The sequence below is a fragment of the Telopea speciosissima genome, chromosome 10 (genome assembly GCF_018873765.1).
Source record: "Telopea speciosissima isolate NSW1024214 ecotype Mountain lineage chromosome 10, Tspe_v1, whole genome shotgun sequence".
In the NCBI taxonomy this organism is placed as follows: domain Eukaryota; kingdom Viridiplantae; phylum Streptophyta; class Magnoliopsida; order Proteales; family Proteaceae; genus Telopea; species Telopea speciosissima.
In genome coordinates this window covers 12,061,935-12,078,316 of record NC_057925.1, presented here as the reverse complement: position 1 = coordinate 12,078,316, position 16,382 = coordinate 12,061,935, and the positions used below count along the sequence as shown (strand labels likewise).

The window sequence follows — 16,382 nt, the reverse complement described above, 5'->3', positions numbered from 1 at the left end:
AGCCAAAATCGATCGATATGGATCCGATCCGATCTGAGATTACAAATATTGGTTTGAAGAATCAGAATTGGATCAGCGAATCACCTTATTCGAATTGAAATCAGCAATCACTGATCATGATTTCTAAAGATTCGATACGACCAATTCCTGGATAAAAACACTATAATCGATGGAATATCATCTCTAAGTATGGTTTTAGTAATCGGAATCGGTATTGATATCAGTCTCTTCCGGTATTGATCCAGATTGGTTCGTATAGGTCTGGATTGATTATGTTTATTTTTTTTTTAAAAATATATATATTTTTAACTCTTGTCCATACCGATCAATCGATATGGGATCAGTCAAGAACGGTATCGATCTCCAGCAATATCGATACGAATCGATTGATCTGGTCCGATACCGATTCCTCAAACCATGTATTTGCACCTATTCTAAGCTTTTCCAAACCTATTCAGATAGCGGATCGAAATAGGCATTGTTCGATTCCTCGTTTTAAAGCCCTATGTACCACTCCATATGCCTCCTCTCATATCAAGAGTGTCATCGTTCTAGGAGTGTAAGTTTGGACTCGTTGACCCAAGCCCGTCCTAGCTGGAATAGAGCCTGGGCTGGATTTTTCAACCCTGAAGGTGGGTTAGGATTTAATTTTTAGGGCCGGGGTCAAGGTCTGGCTAAGGGTTGAGGCCTTGGGCTAAGGCCAACCTAGCCCGCCCTGTGTTAGGTTATGCTTTACAATTTATTGATTACATTTTGCAAATTTTCTTTCGTATCTAATTATATATTGGTTTACCCCCTCCTTCCCCCCCCCCCCTCCAAAAAAACCAAAAAAAAGAAGGCTAATTATCTATTGAACAAAAGTATTTAAACTTTCAAGATTGGGCTAAGATTTTTAACCCAAAGAAAAGTCTAGTAGTCAATTGAGTATGAAACAAATCAATACCCAATCACATGAGACTAGCCAATCAGGGCTAACCCAGCCCGACTAGGGTCGATCAAGGTCGGCCTAGGCTGGGCTGAGATATTTCAGGCCAACCTATGGTCGAGTTGGGCTTGAGTTGAATTGAGAGGACTCAGGGTTGGGCTAAGGTTTTAAAAAACCTGGCCCAACCTGGCCCTGTTTCACCCCTTCGCCTCTCCATGGTTGATTTTAAAACCAAGTTTGTGATATCTCAATCAACGTTGGATAATCCTAGAGATGTAAATAGATCAACCACGGATAGGATGTGATTGGATCAGGATATCTCCTGATCAGATAGATGCAAATTGAATTCAATTTTTTGAGTAATTGTTTACATCCTTGACTTTTGTAACCTAGACCTTCCTTCCTTGCAAGATACGATTCACTCTCATCCAAGTTTCTCAGTTGTCCAAGCTCTTATCCTCGTTCTCTATAATCAGTCGAATCTTCAAGAGTCTGCAAAATCATTAGCTAGTTAATTTTATAATTATTAATTGGATATCTATTCGAATCGGATAAAGTGTGTTCCAAATTATCTGAATTGGATCAAGAAACCCTCTAATCATATACGGATATCCTAAACAGATACATATACGTTTTTTAGGACTTTCCCTCCAGGATCCCCCATGATAATTTCCTACCATATTAGACTCCTACAAAGATTCACCTTCCATGGGGGAGTCAGCCTACCAATGCTGGACTCCCAACACTGACTTTTGGTGGGATAACAAACTCTTACCCTATAAATACAAAGACCAACACCTAGCTAAGGGGATCGATTAATCTCTATTCTCTTGCGCAATTACTTTGCAAAAATTCGTATCTTTGTTTGGGAACCTAACTTAAGCATCAGAGAGTCTCCCTTGTAGTTTGCTCGGGTGCTCTCTTATGTTCTATGCTTCCTAGCCTTGTAGGAGTGTTCATCCACGTCAGCCCGGTCAGTTTCCTACGGCAACAAGTACATTTGACATTTTGCAAAAAGCTGTAGATTCTTTATTTTGTTCCGCTTAAAACGTAGGTTTTTTTTTCTTCCTAGGAATCTCCAACTTGCCCGTCAAACCTGATTTTTCCAAAGCCTATCTTGCGGTCGATAAGCCCCGGGCTAAGATTTTCAGCCCCCGAGATGGGTTAGGATTGAGCTTTGGAGGTTCAAGTAGGGTTGGGCCGGGCTTGAATTGAGCCCAGCCCAGTATAGCCATGTACGATATTATTAGTATAAATAATAAGATCATACTTATCATAATAACAAGGGGGAAAAAGTATGGTACCTGATCCCATGGCTACTGCACGCAAACATAGGAGCACACAAAAGTACTGCTCTACCCCCCTGAAATAAAAAATGACATCTAAGTTGATATGCCCAGGGGTACACTCTCATTGGCCCTTACATTGCTGCATGTGCAATACAACCAACTAACGATCTCTTGCCCTAATAATAATAACATGGGGTGGTTTTCATGCAATGTCGTATGAGAGGGAATGGGTTACGAAGTGTCAATAGGGGGTTTATCAATTTAAGTCATTTTGACCCCCTTAGTGGGGGGGATAGGACCGTGCACATAACCTTTTGCCATTATAATGTCATACATTCAATTATAAAAGGGCTAGTGTGACATAATTACCTAGCCAAAAAATGACAACAAAAAAAAAAAAGATTCTCAGGGCCAACCCAAGCCAGCCTGTCCCAATCAACATCAATTAGGGTTAGACAAGGTTGGGTTGAGCTTGGGCAGCAATATCCCAGCCCGACTTAGGGTTCAAGACTGGGCTAAAGGGACTTAGGGTTGGGGTTTGAAAAAATCCGGCCCAACTAGGACCGGTTGAACCCCTAGATTTTTCTATGATGCATTAATTTTGTAGGATACTAGTGCAATGTTAGGGATAGTTGTATCTTAGAACACCTACTCGACACATTTGCACATTTGACTAGTAGCAAAAAATTTCTATTTGTTGAATTTTTTTTTCATAGTTTTGTATAAATATGTATATTAAATCGAATTTAAATCGAACCGAAACCAAAGTTGATCCTAGTAACAAACAGATACAAGAAATCAATACAACATGAAACCGAACTTTCTTTATTGGTTTGATTTTGGATTTTCCATTCCCACACCATAATCAACTCAGCCGAATCAAAACCAACCCAAACTGACTTATTGATACCCCTAGGATTGAACCTTGGAAATGGGTTTATTTTCTCAACCAAGAAATCAAGTTTGTACAAGAAATAGCTGAAAGCACAGCCTGTGTGTGAAGTGCTATAGGTTCAGTGCATCTAAAGTAAGAGTAATAATTAGTTAGTTCGGTCCGATTTTGATCAGGCTTGTCTTTTTTTTTTTTTTGTAACCTTTTATGGGTTTTAGTTTGTTTTGGTTCGGATTTTACGGTTTGGATGAAATTGGTTTAATATCGGTTACAACTAATTTCATAAAACCCCAAACCAAACAAATTGAACCTGTCCGTGTCAATCGATCTAATTGAATAGGGATGAAAATTGACATCACTCCCCATAAAAAAGACATGAGCTTGAGTTAAACCAACAAAGACCAATTTTTTCACCGTCCAATAAAAAAACTTGTTGCTATTTTTTTTTTTTTGGTAGAAAACTTGTTGCCATTTGCTAAAGCCATATAGAGTACATCTGTCATTTATATAGAGGATGAAAAAAATAAAAAAACTAAGACGTTAGGTGAGCATTTAAGGCCACAAGGCCTAGCTAATCCCTACCCTAGTTATTAACAACGAAGACCAATTTTTTTGCCGTCCAATAAAAAGACTTGTTGCCATTTGCTAGGTTAGGTGAGCATTTAAGGCCACAAGGCCCAGCTAATCCCTACCCTAGTTATAAAGTGAATGTCATTTACGGCCGCTGTCATTTATATAGAGGATAAAACAAATAAAAAATTGAGAAGTTAGATGAGCATTTAAAGTCACAACCTCCAGCGGTCATCTATTTGTAACTCAGGGAGAATGTCCTATTCAAAACTAAAAATTGATTATGCATTTCTTATTTTATCCTTTTAATTCAAAGAAACATAAATAATATAGTCACTTGATTATTTTTTATGTGAAGTTACACTAATTGTCCTTACATAAATTGTTATAACAGTTATATTAAAAGACATGTAAGTCCGATTATAAAATCTATTTGTAACCTTCTTAATTATAACCAGCCGCACCCATCTAATAATATGTGTTACAGATAAAATAAATCTTTTCAAACCGCAGAATGACACGTGGTTATCGTTGGATTGAGATTACTTTATTCTCACGTTCCTTCCTGGGAGTTGGGACAGAATAACCAAAAGTTTTTCCACAATAAGGCACAGATACAGATAGGATCCTTTCCCCACAACGAAAGAGAAGTGAATTAAAGGTACATGTGGAAAAACAAACCCAAATGGGAAATCCCTTTCGCTGACTGACCTCGTTAATTAATTAAGAGATTTTTATTAAAGCAAAAAATAAATAAATAAAAATCGATAGGACTTTTTCAAAACAACAGGACGTCTATAAATTGGCAATGAAACAAAAGGTCTTTTCACATATGAGCAAAGTGCGAACCAACCAATCAACCAACCAACATCGTAAGGGAGGTATCACCCATCCATGGCTTACTCCACCACAACCAACACTCCTTCTACTCGATCTCTGACAACTCCTCCGTTGTTATTCTTCTTTCCGACCGTTGTAGCGTTTCTTTGCCTTGTGAGCTTCTTCAGTTCCTCTACTGCGTTTAGTAGTGAATCAAGGCTGGTCGTCTCTGATCAGCTGTCAAGTGAAGCAGAGGCTCTCCTCAAATGGAAAGCCAGCCTTCTAAACTACTCCGTTGCAGCTCTCGGTTCTTGGAAGCTTACTACTACATCACCATCTCCCAACACAAATACTACTAATGCCGCTTCATCATCATCAGCAATCTCACCATGCAACTGGTTTGGCATAACTTGCAACAAAGTCGGAAGTAGTGTGGTTGAGATAAGCCTTCCGAAAGCAGAGCTGCAAGGTACGCTTCATAACTTGACCTTCTCTTCTTTTCCCAATCTCCTCCGTCTCAATCTCAGCCTCAATGGACTCACAGGACCCATACCAATGCATATTGGTAGCCTCTCCAAGCTCACCCACTTCGATCTCTCCTTTAATAATCTTTCCAGCGTTCTGCCTCTCACCTTGAGTAATTTAAGCAGCCTTCGCTTCGTATACCTCCATGCCAATGAAATCAGTGGCAATATTCCTTTAGAAATAGGGAGTATGAAAAATCTGGTTGTATTATCAATAGGTTGGAATAAATTCATTGGTTTGATCCCCCCTGTCCTAGCTAATTTAACCAACCTCGAATATCTATATTTGCATTCCAATGAATTCAGTGGTTCAATACCTTCAGAAATTGGAGATCTGGAGAATCTGATTGGTTTGGCACTAAATCAGAACAAACTCAGCGGTCCAATCCCTCGTTCTCTTGCTAGCTTAAGTAAGCTAGAGGATCTCTATTTGCGTGAGAATGAATTTTCTGGTCCGTTGCCTTCTGAAATTGGAGATCTGCAGAATCTGATTGATTTAACACTAGGTCTGAACAAACTCAGCGGGTCCAATCCCTCGTTCTCTAGCTAACTTAAGTAAGCTAGAGGATCTCTATTTGCGTGGGAATGAATTTTCTGGTCCGGTGCCTTCAGAAATTGGAGATATGGCGAATCTGATTTTTTTATCACTAGGTCAGAACAAACTCAGCGGTCCAATCCCTCGTTCTCTAGCTAACTTAAGTAAACTAGAGGTACTCGCTTTGGATAACAATCAATTTTTTGGAAGTTTACCAAAACAAATGTGCCAAGGACGATCACTTCAAATATTAGCGGTTTTTAACAGTAGTCTCCTGGGTCCTATTCCAGACTTTAGAAATTGCACAAGTTTAACAAGAGTTCGACTTAACAATAACCTATTTGTTGGAAATATAACTGACAGTTTTGATGTACATCCACATCTTTATCTCATTGACATGAGTTTTAACAGACTCTATGGTGAGCTCTCACCAAACTGGGGAGAATGTAAGAATTTGTCAGTGCTAAAGATTTCTGGAAATATTATTAGTGGGAAGATACCACCTGAGATTGGCCATTTAACTCGACTTGGACAACTTGACCTTTCTTCCAACAAACTTGTTGGAGAAATACCAACGGAACTTGGTAACTTATCCACTTTGCTCCGCTTGAATTTAAGTGACAACCAGATTACAGGGCACGTACCAATTGAAATCGGAAAATTAATCAGTTTGGAAAGTCTAGACCTCTCAGCAAATAGGCTAATTGGATCAATTCCGGCTCAGCTTTGTCAATGCTCCAAACTTTTTTCATTAAATTTGAGCCAGAATTCATTGAATGGAAGCATTCCATCTCAAATTGGTGATCTGGTATCCCTACAAGCTCAATTGGACCTTAGTCATAACTCAATTAGTGGACTAATACCACCACAACTTGGAAAGTTGATAAAGTTGGTAATTTTGAATCTATCCCACAATATGGTCACAGGCTCGATACCCCTTTCTCTCATAGAGATGGTTAGCTTAATATCTCTTGATTTTTCCCATAATGAGTTGGAGGGTGTTGTTCCTAACAATAGGGTTTTCAGAAATGCTGCTTCACCACAAGCATTTAGAAACAATAAAGGGTTATGTGGTGAACTTCAAGGTCTAATCCCCTGCCATCAATCTCATACAAGCAAGGGATCGAAAAAAAATGGACACAAAGTCATCATATCCATCGTTGCTTCTTTGATAGGAACTGTGTTCCTTGCATTTGCAATTGTTGGTGTCCTTTTCCTCATGCAACAAAAAGCAAAAAAAGAAAATATAGAAGCAACAAGAAGAAACCATGGCAATATTTTTTCAATATGGGATTTCGATGGAAAGATTGCTTTTGAGGACATTATAAAAGCAACAGAGGATTTTGATGCCAAATATTGCATTGGAAATGGGAATTCTAGGAGTGTTTACAAAGCAGTGCTACCTACAGGCCATGTAGTAGCCTTGAAGAAGTTCCATCCATTAGAAGGCACGACAATAGTGACTGAGGAAAGCTTTGGGAATGAAATACGTGTGTTAACAGAAATAAGGCATCGAAACATTGTCAAACTTTATGGATTTTGCTCTCACCCACGGTGCACATTTCTTGTTTACGAGTACATGGAAAAAGGAAGCTTAGCACGTATATTGAGCAATCAAGCAGAGGCTGTGGAGTTCGATTGGGTGAAAAGAGTAAATTCCATTAAAAGTGTGGCCAATGCTTTGTCTTACTTGCACCATGATTTTATTCTACCAATAATTCATCGGGATATTTCAAGCAAAAATATATTGCTGGACTTGGAACTCGAGGCTCGTGTATCTGATTTTGGCATTGCAAGACTATTAAAGCCAGACTCATCTAATTGGACGTCACTTAAAGGAACTCATGGATATATTGCTCCAGGTATTTAAATTTACTACCACTATATACTATGCTTTTATTGTTGTTTATCATGATTTCTTTATTTTCACTTCATTATTTAAGACTTTGGATTTTTTTTGCTAAATTGGGTCATTCAAGCATTTGTTGTCATAGTATCAAGAAAGGAAAAAAAAATTTAAATGTGTTTCTACCTCATATCTTCGATTCCAAGTGGAAGCACAATTATCATAATTTGATAAACATCTTATTCAAAATTTGAATGATCTAATACACAATCAACTAAACTTCAGTAAGAGAAAAATGTATGTTAGTTGCTTTGGATTGCAATTCTTTTAGATTATTAGGATGAATGGTGACACACATCAAAATTCAAAACTTAGGTAATTTTTTTTTTAGTTTCTTTTATTTACAATCATTTTAGAACAATAGGCTGAATGTTGTCACGTCTTATTGTTATGATATTTATATTCTTTTGCGCTAAAGATCAGCAAAAAATGTGTATTAAAATATAGGAATAATTACAAGATCAGAAGTCCCCAAAAGGGAAAATCCATAGAAAACCCAAAACAAATCCTCTTCGGTAGGTAACCTTAGAGGAGCAAAAGAGATTAGAGCTATTACTCTAGAACCACACCTTTGGCATGGCCATCAACAGGGTTCTAGAGAAATAGACTAATCCAAACTCGAAGTGATAGAATTCAGCCTTGAGCAAAGTGAAACCGACTTCTTTCCTGCAGGTCCCATTCAATCTCATAATGGACGAAAGTTGGAGAATCTACCCAACAATGAGACACCTGAATTGTTGCAATCCTTTTAGCCAATAGATCTGCCATTGTATTTGCCTCTCTATAGCTATGGGTTATTTGCCATGTTATAGCTAGAAGATAATTCACCACATCAAACCATTTTTGCTTGAACTCCCACGGGATCTTGCCATTCTTTATTGACATAATCACCGCTTCAGCATCTCCCTCAACCCAAAGAAGGTTGATATTTTTATCCCTAGTCATTTGGACTCCAAAGAAGAAAGCTGAGAACTCAACGAAGAAATTTGTCAAAATCCCCAAATAAATAGAGAAACTGCCTGTTGGAATGCCCTGAGAATTCTGAAAAATACCTGCAACACTTGAATGACTTGGATTTCCCATAGAACATCCATCTATGTTGAGTTTACTCCTCCGGCTTCCTCCATATTATTTCAATAATATGGCAGGACTTAGACTTCTGGAAGGTGGCACCGATCTGTCGAGCAAGTACCAGGTCTTGAAAGGATCGGATTTTGCAATGCATGCAGGTTGAAGCATCTTTGTGGTCCAATTTAATGAAGCGCATAACAGTACTAGAAAGATTTCAAAACGTCACTTATGCCGCTCCTGCCATATGTGATAAGCCACCAAAATGAACCCAGCCTGCCATACACTTGAAAGAGAGATAGCATTTGATTTTTCTTTCCACCAGACTAATAAATCCATAATCGAAGATTTATTCGGCCACACCATCTGGAACAAAGAAAGGAAGTCCCGCCATACCTTCAAAGAGAATGAGCACTCATGAAAAATATGACGTTGAATTTCAATAGCGTGCAGGCATAAACAACAATGAGAAACTATCGGAACAGCTCTTTGAGAAATCATCACGTCAGTTGGCAATTTAACATGCATCAAACGCCAACCAAATAAAGATTGTCATGGGTGTAAAAATTTTGCCCAAACCATGGCGTGCCATGAAATTTTGTTAGCGGCTGACTAATGCCTTCCCAAGCTGACTTCCCTATGAAATTTCCCATCTTGGATAGCGTCCAGACCCTCATAGCATCCACAGTTATTGATGGAAGTTTGATATTTGATGCGTCTGTAAAACTCTGTTTCGAGAAGGGAGAAGAAACTGCAGAAAAAAGTCATTGGGATTGCACAATAAATCTTGAAAGGCAGGTGTCAAATGATTTAAAGATTGAAGTAGGGAGACCTGAACGGACTGCAATAGATTCTTCGCCTAACCAGTTATCATGCTAAAAATCAAATCTTGGAACCATCGCCTATGATCTAAGATTCGTGCGCAGAAGCGAAAGCCCACATTTTCTTGATTCCTAACCAAATAGTTGATGAGGAATTGATGTGATTTTTTTATGTGGCCCTTGGAAGTGAATCTCACATAAAGAAATTTGCCCATCCTAGAGGAGTCTGATTTGATCAGCCAACAAAGCTTACAAAGTAAGGCCTTACAAAGGAGTCTATTATGATATTTATATGTTACCTAATAAATTCTTAAAATTTTCCATCAATAAATAATTTTTAGATTCGTTTTTACTTAAGCTAATGCATTATATAAATTAAGATGAGTACAAAATAATTTATTTAATTGAGTAATTCAATAAGAAAACTAAAAGATATCATAGATTGCTTAGATACCCTTGAATTTCTTGGTGTTTGTAAGGTAATTGGGCAAAAACCTATTGCAAACAAAAGGAATTCAGAAGTATAAAGGGGGAAAAATAAAATAGAACAATGAAATTACTCGTTTGAAGTGAAAAAGAAGCCTTACTATAGTTCGTAAGCTACCCTATTATATTTTGTTATAAAATATTATCTTTTTTCCAAATTCTTATATTGGAAATTGGTACCCCTAGCACTACTGTGCTTTCCTATTGAATTAAAAATAAGTTACAATAGCTACAATTCTTTTTTGAATGTCCAAAGTTTTAGAAGTCTAGGCCAAGAAATTAAAAGAATTTGGTGAGGAGTCGTCGAGGGGCACATACAGACCTATCTTCAAACATGGAAAGAGCCCCTTGAATTTTTATATATATTTTTTTGTTGCAGGGGGAGGGAGAGGAGGTGGGCTCTTGGGTAATTTGGTCACACCGATTTTTGGATGGGTAGTATTATCCTTGGTAATCTCTATACTTTCTTTTTTTTTCCTTTTTGAAGTTGCAGAGGGGATAATGGGGGGAAAAGGGTGATAAATGGTACGTTGAGGAACAAGAGGTTCGAGATTGAGAACTCTTGGGACCCTGAGCTCTGCTGTGGCATGCTCCACCCAACTACACTAGCAGTTGTCGTCTTGGTAATCTCTAGTCTAAGGTCCCATCTCTTCCATATTGGCCCAATATGCATTTGATGTTTACTTTGTATTTGTTACCATTTAATGTTTTATTTTTTATATACAAATCATATCCCCAAAAAAAAATTGCACTGACTAAAAGGACCAGAATTTCAAGCAAAGCAGCCCCATCTGCAAAGTTTTTCAGGCACATCCTAGTTTTGCTACATGGCATGTCAGAAAGACTATCTTTGTGAACAAGTGGACCTATGATCCCCCAATCCTATTTGAAACTTTATTTTAACACATGATGAAATTTATCTTCTGATGTGGGTAGTATGCAAACACTAGTGTCAAAATCCACTATTAATACTCATTAGTAATGGAGGATTGTTGGGCACAAGTTTCCTTCAAAGTCATGGAGAGCAACTTCTCTGCATGAGCCACTCTTTTTTTGCCACGTGCCCTATTGGATGGGACCCAAATTTTGTGGTGGGGTGGACACCCTAAGGTCCCTTATTCACATGTGAAGTTTCAGCCTCACGGAGTTAGCCCAGTAAAAAAATGAAGCATCAACAGATTTGTTTCTTAGGTAAACAAACATCAAAAGATTAATGATTAAAAACACAGCACATGGATTACTGAGATAACTGAATCTGAGCTTTGGAATTGACATCTGATAAATTCAGACCATGCTCTATCATATCCATCATTTAAAATATATTGTCGAAACTTGTATCTAATCTAAAACATTTTTGTTGTCCTCCTCATACATTTTCACCAAGCTTCTTTCTTTATTCCCTCGCAGAGCTTGCTTACAGTATGGTTTTAACTGAGAAGTGTGATGTATATAGTTTTGGAGTAGTGGCATTAGAAACAATCTTGGGAAGGCATCCAGAGGAGCTCATTTTATCTTTAACATCATCAGTTGGTCAAAAGATGCTATTAAGGGACATGTTAGATCCAAGACTCATCTTTCCATCACATCAAAATGTTGCGAAGGAGGTGGTTTCTGTTGTGAGAATAGCACTTGCATGTTTACACAGTCACCCACAATCCCGCCCCACTATGCGTCAAGTATCAGAAGAGTTACTTGTTCTTCGAACATCATTTGTGGAGCATTTTCATAAAATTACTCTAGGTGACCTAAATGATATTGAAGTACAATAATTGTGATCGATGATTCATTTGACCAACAAGGGATTGAGGCGATTCGTTTGAGACTGCACTCAAAATTAAGCAATAGTTATCAAGGTCAGCCTTTTCTTATTTGCACGGTTTTTTTTCTGATTTCCAAAACTATATCACCCTTTTGGGCTTTTGATGAGGATGTCATGGCTGAAGTACTCACTGTAGACCATGAATCTTTATTTCTTTGGAGGTGATTTTTTTTTTTAAGAAAATGATTTCTCTATTTTAATAAATATGCTTAGAATTGGTGGTTACCTAATTTTTATCTGACTAAATGAGGTTTTTCTTATGTCAATTTAAGTCATCCTGATCCCTTTCTTATTTTGGAACAGGGAAGTGGTATTTTAATTTGAATAAAGCCACAAAGGCTGCCCTTTTGTTTCAGCCTTATGCTGTATTGACAATTGACTCCAAGGGGTTCTCTTTTCGCCTCCTTAGACAATTTCATGGTAACATTCGACCACTTTTCTTCTGTAGTCACATAGAGACTCAAATTTGGTCGTATTAGATATTTTTGTAAAATGAGGGAATGTTATGATATTTGATTATCATGTTCCTTATCTTATGCTCTAGTTATCGAGTCTATCAGGGTTATCTGATGCATCATTTCATGGATACAGAGGGAATATGAAGAATTCAAGGTTCGGACAAATGAGTTTGTTTTCATGGCACAAAAGGTTCTCGCAGGATGGAACACCATGGTTAGGAAACAATCTACGGGATCATCCAGGAATGAACTAGGTATGGTGTTATTTAAAAAAAAAAAAAAAGTATGATCTAAGTAGAATTAATTGTATGAGATCTATTAAGATTAAGCCATTCTCATTGGTTGTTTATGTGTTAAAATACTATAATTTAATCTAGAAGGTGTTCTTCATGAGAATGTTGTCTAGCTTAGTATCCTTTTGTTCATGAACTAGGGAAAACCCCAATATGTAGAAAATTTGATAAATAGGTTGAATGTTGCCACATCTTATTGTTATGATATTTATATGTTACCTAATAAATTCTTAAATTTTTCATCAAGAAATAGTTTTTAGATTCTATTTTACTTAAGCTAGTGAATTATATAAATTAAGATGAGTACAAAATAATTTATTTAATTGAGTAATTCAATAAGAAAACTGAAGGATATCATAGATTGCTTATATACCCTTTAATTTTCTTGGTGTTCATAAAGAAATTGGGCAAAAACCTAATGTAAACAAAAGGATTTCAGACGTATAATGGGGGGAAAATAAAATAGAACAATGAAATTACTCATTTGAAGTAAAAAAGAATCTTTGCTATAGTTCGTAAGTTGCCCTATTATATTTTGTAATAAATTATTATCTTTTTCCAAATTTTTATACAGAAAATAGGTATCCCTACCACTACTGTGATTTCCTATTGAATTAAAAATAAGTTATAATAGCTACAATTATTTTTAGAATGCCCAAAGTTTTAGAACTCTAAGCCAAGAAATTAAAATGATTTGGCAAGGGGGAGTCAAGGGCCATATACATAACTATCCTCAAAGATGGAAAGGGCCCTTTAATTCATGTTGTTTTTTTTATTTTTTATTTTTTTGGGGGGGAGGGGTGGGGAAGGGAGGTTGGCTTGCGGGTAATTTGATCACACCGATTGTTGGATGGGTAGTATTATCCTTGGTAATTAATCTCTATACTTCCATTTTTTTTTTCTTTTTGAAGGTACAGAGGGGATAAGGAGGGACAAAGGGGGATAAAGGTGAGTACGTTGAGGAGCAAGAGGCTTGAGATTTAGAACTCTTGGGACCTTGGACTCTACTGCACCATGCTCCACCCAACTGCACTAGTGGGTCTCCTGTTGGTAATCTCTAGTCTAAGGTCCCATCTCTTCCATATTGTCCCAATATGTATTTAATGTTTACTTTGTATTTGTTACCATTAAACCAAGTTTGCCAAAATTGATATCTCATTTTTCTATGTTTTATATTTGATTGGGAAAGACATATGGGATGAAGTTACCATTTAATGTTTTATATTTTGATATAGAAATCATATCACACCCCCCCCCCCCCCCCAAAAAAAAAAAAATAGCATTGATTAAATGGACCAGAATTTCTAGCTAAGCAGTCCCATCTATAGAGTTTTTCAGGCATGCCCTACTTTTGCCACATGGCATGTCAAGAGAGCACATGGATTATTGAGATAACTGAATTTGAGCTTTAAAATTGGCATCTGATATAGACCATGTTCTACCATATCCATCATTTAAAATACATTGTAGAAACTTATTTATATTCCAGAACTTTTTTGTTGTCCTCCTCACACATTTTCACTATGCCCCTTTCTTTATTCCCTCGCAGAGCTTGCTTACACTATGGTTTTAACTAAGAAGTGTGATGTATATAGTTTTGGAGTAGTGGCATTGGAAACAATCTTGGGAACACATCCAGAGGAGCTCATCTGATCTTTAACATCACTAGTTGGTCAAAAGATGTTAATAAGGGACGTGTTAGATCCAAGACTCACGTTGTTGGTCAAACAACGGTCCAGGGATCAAACCATGATTCCCTAGAGAGACCAAGATATTTATCCTCAGGGTTTTGCACTCCCTGGGTTAGCCCATGGTGTCCCATGGGTGCCCCATTTAATTTTTAGGGCTTCCCATGGTCGCCCATGGGAACCCTGGTGCATCCCTGTTAGGGTTTTTCCTTCCCTCATGTGTCCCATAAAATTTATTATCACAGTAGGGAGGAAGAAACTCATCCCTAGTCCATCACATGGCAAGGGGGATCCATCCCTAACTCGAATGCGCAGCGGAAAAGGTCGATTCGAGTTTCTTTCGCATCCTATAAATATTAATAATCAATAAACTGAAGGAATTAATAAAGAACTGCTAACCTGGTGAGCCTCAAGTGTTGCTCCTCCAATAGACAGTGGTTCTTCCTCCAGTGAGCGCTCCAAGCAAACAGATCTGAACCTCCAATGGTGCTACCAAGGTTCTACACGCCAATCTCAGATGCCCTCAAACTCCTCAGCACAAATCTAGGGTTTCACAAACCCTAACTCTCAAACACAGGTGAGAGAAGCAAGAAGAAGAAGAGAGATCACAAGAGGGAGAGAGAGAAACCAAAAACGCAGGAGAGAGAGTGTCTGCTCCAAAAACGTGGAGAACTTCCCTCTTCTACGTTTTATGGTCCCCTATTTATAATAATAGGGTTTAATTAAATCCTAGATAGATTTAATAGAGCCCTAGTGAGAGTCTGACTCTCTCTCTCTCAGTCTGGCAGTTCTGTTTAAACTCAAAGTGCTACACAGGTGAAGAAGCAGAATCTAATAGGGAAAATATTAATTAGATTCTTTATTTAATTATTAATGGATAATTACAATTAGCACCAAATCTATTAATTAAATAAAGAGCCAATTAAATTAGCAAATTCCAAATAACTCCCTATATGATAACAATTTATCATATACAACCCCCCACTAATCAACACCATCATTATGGAATCTAGGGCATGTACACATGTACTGCCAAACCCCAATCCATAGTACATGTCCATATAAGAGCGTCTGTGCATCCAATCGGGTCACGTAAAACTCGATAAAACACTTTATTTCAAATAACTATAAATAATGCATCATTTTATGTAAAATAAATTTTGCAAAATCATTTTCAAAACGGTACTAGATCCAGATTCTGATCCGACCATGCACAGACAGTCTCTATCTTGGTGTTCCCCAATCGGGCAGTGGTGACCGTGTTGGGTAACTTCTTTACTCATAAAGTGTTCACGCATTCCCAGAACACCGGCTTTGAGTCGCTTGAGTCTCAGTCATTGATGAACCAAAGAATGCGATCACACTTTGCAGTGACAGGGTTCCCTCAGGTACAGGGTGTCGATGACACATGTCTATCCCTTCCTAAATCTGGCAGTAATACATGAGGGAATCGACAAAGTAGATTCTTCGCCAATGCACACATCAAACATGTGAGCACTCGCATTCGTACCCTGACATCATATGTCTAGGCATACCCAATGCGACGACTATATGATAAGGGTGCCCAACCCAAACCCTAGTCGTGACTACCATTTTAAGTATAACTTACGGACACATAATGCTCAAAAAGTTTATATCGCATGTGACAATATTAAACTAAAATGTATAAATGTTCAATACAAAGGTGAACCGGGTTGAACCGGACCGAACCGGGTTTGATGGACACACACTTGTCCAACAATCTCCCACTTGTACATCAAAGCCAATTCCCCATACATTTTAAACCCATGCCCTCCATGTGTTTCTCAAACACTCCTGGTGACAAACACTTTGTCATGGCATCAGACACATTTTCAGTTGTGTCCACTTTGGAGATACTCACGTCACCCTGCTGGATAATCTCTCTGATGAGGTGATACTTCCACTGCACGTGCTTGTTCCTTTGATGAGCCCTAGGCTCTTTAACTTGTGCAATGGCCCCTCTGTTGTCACATAACAGGGGAATAGGGCCCTTGACAAGATCAGGGACTACCTCCTAATCTGATAGGAATTTCCTCAGCCAAACACCTTCTTTTGCTGTATCACAAGCTGCAAGGTATTCTGCTTCGATAGTAGAATCGGCTGTAGACTTTTGTTTCGCACTCCGCCACACAATGGTACCTCCACCCATTAGATATACCATCCCGGACATGGATTTTCTGTCATCCTTGTCAGTTTGGAAATCCGAATCTGTGTATCCCAATACTGACAACTGATCAGATCCAAAAACCATGAAATATTCCTTAGTCC

General features: G+C 37.9%; 2 protein-coding genes across 4 annotated transcripts; both read left to right on the top strand.

Moving 5' to 3' along the window:
* The first annotated feature begins 4,570 nt into the window (after window positions 1-4,570).
* LOC122643256 (probable leucine-rich repeat receptor-like protein kinase At1g35710) lies at window positions 4,571-5,569 on the top strand. The gene is made up of 2 exons (XM_043836897.1): window positions 4,571-4,818; window positions 4,855-5,569. Exons 1-2 carry the CDS (start codon window positions 4,571-4,573, stop codon window positions 5,567-5,569), a joined length of 963 nt encoding a protein of 320 aa, XP_043692832.1.
* Window positions 5,570-5,764: 195 nt separating this feature from the next.
* Window positions 5,765-14,100, top strand: LOC122642466 (MDIS1-interacting receptor like kinase 2-like). Of its 3 annotated transcripts, none has more exons than XM_043835958.1 (2): window positions 5,765-7,416; window positions 13,955-14,100. In XM_043835958.1, exons 1-2 carry the CDS (start codon window positions 5,778-5,780, stop codon window positions 14,056-14,058), a joined length of 1,743 nt encoding a protein of 580 aa, XP_043691893.1. In that variant the 5' UTR covers window positions 5,765-5,777; the 3' UTR covers window positions 14,059-14,100. The 3 variants fall into 3 exon arrangements, with proteins under 3 accessions (XP_043691893.1, XP_043691894.1, XP_043691892.1); XM_043835959.1 differs by lacking the exon at window positions 13,955-14,100 and adding an exon at window positions 12,246-12,273; XM_043835957.1 differs by lacking the exon at window positions 13,955-14,100 and adding an exon at window positions 11,243-11,630.
* Window positions 14,101-16,382: the final 2,282 nt, after the last annotated feature.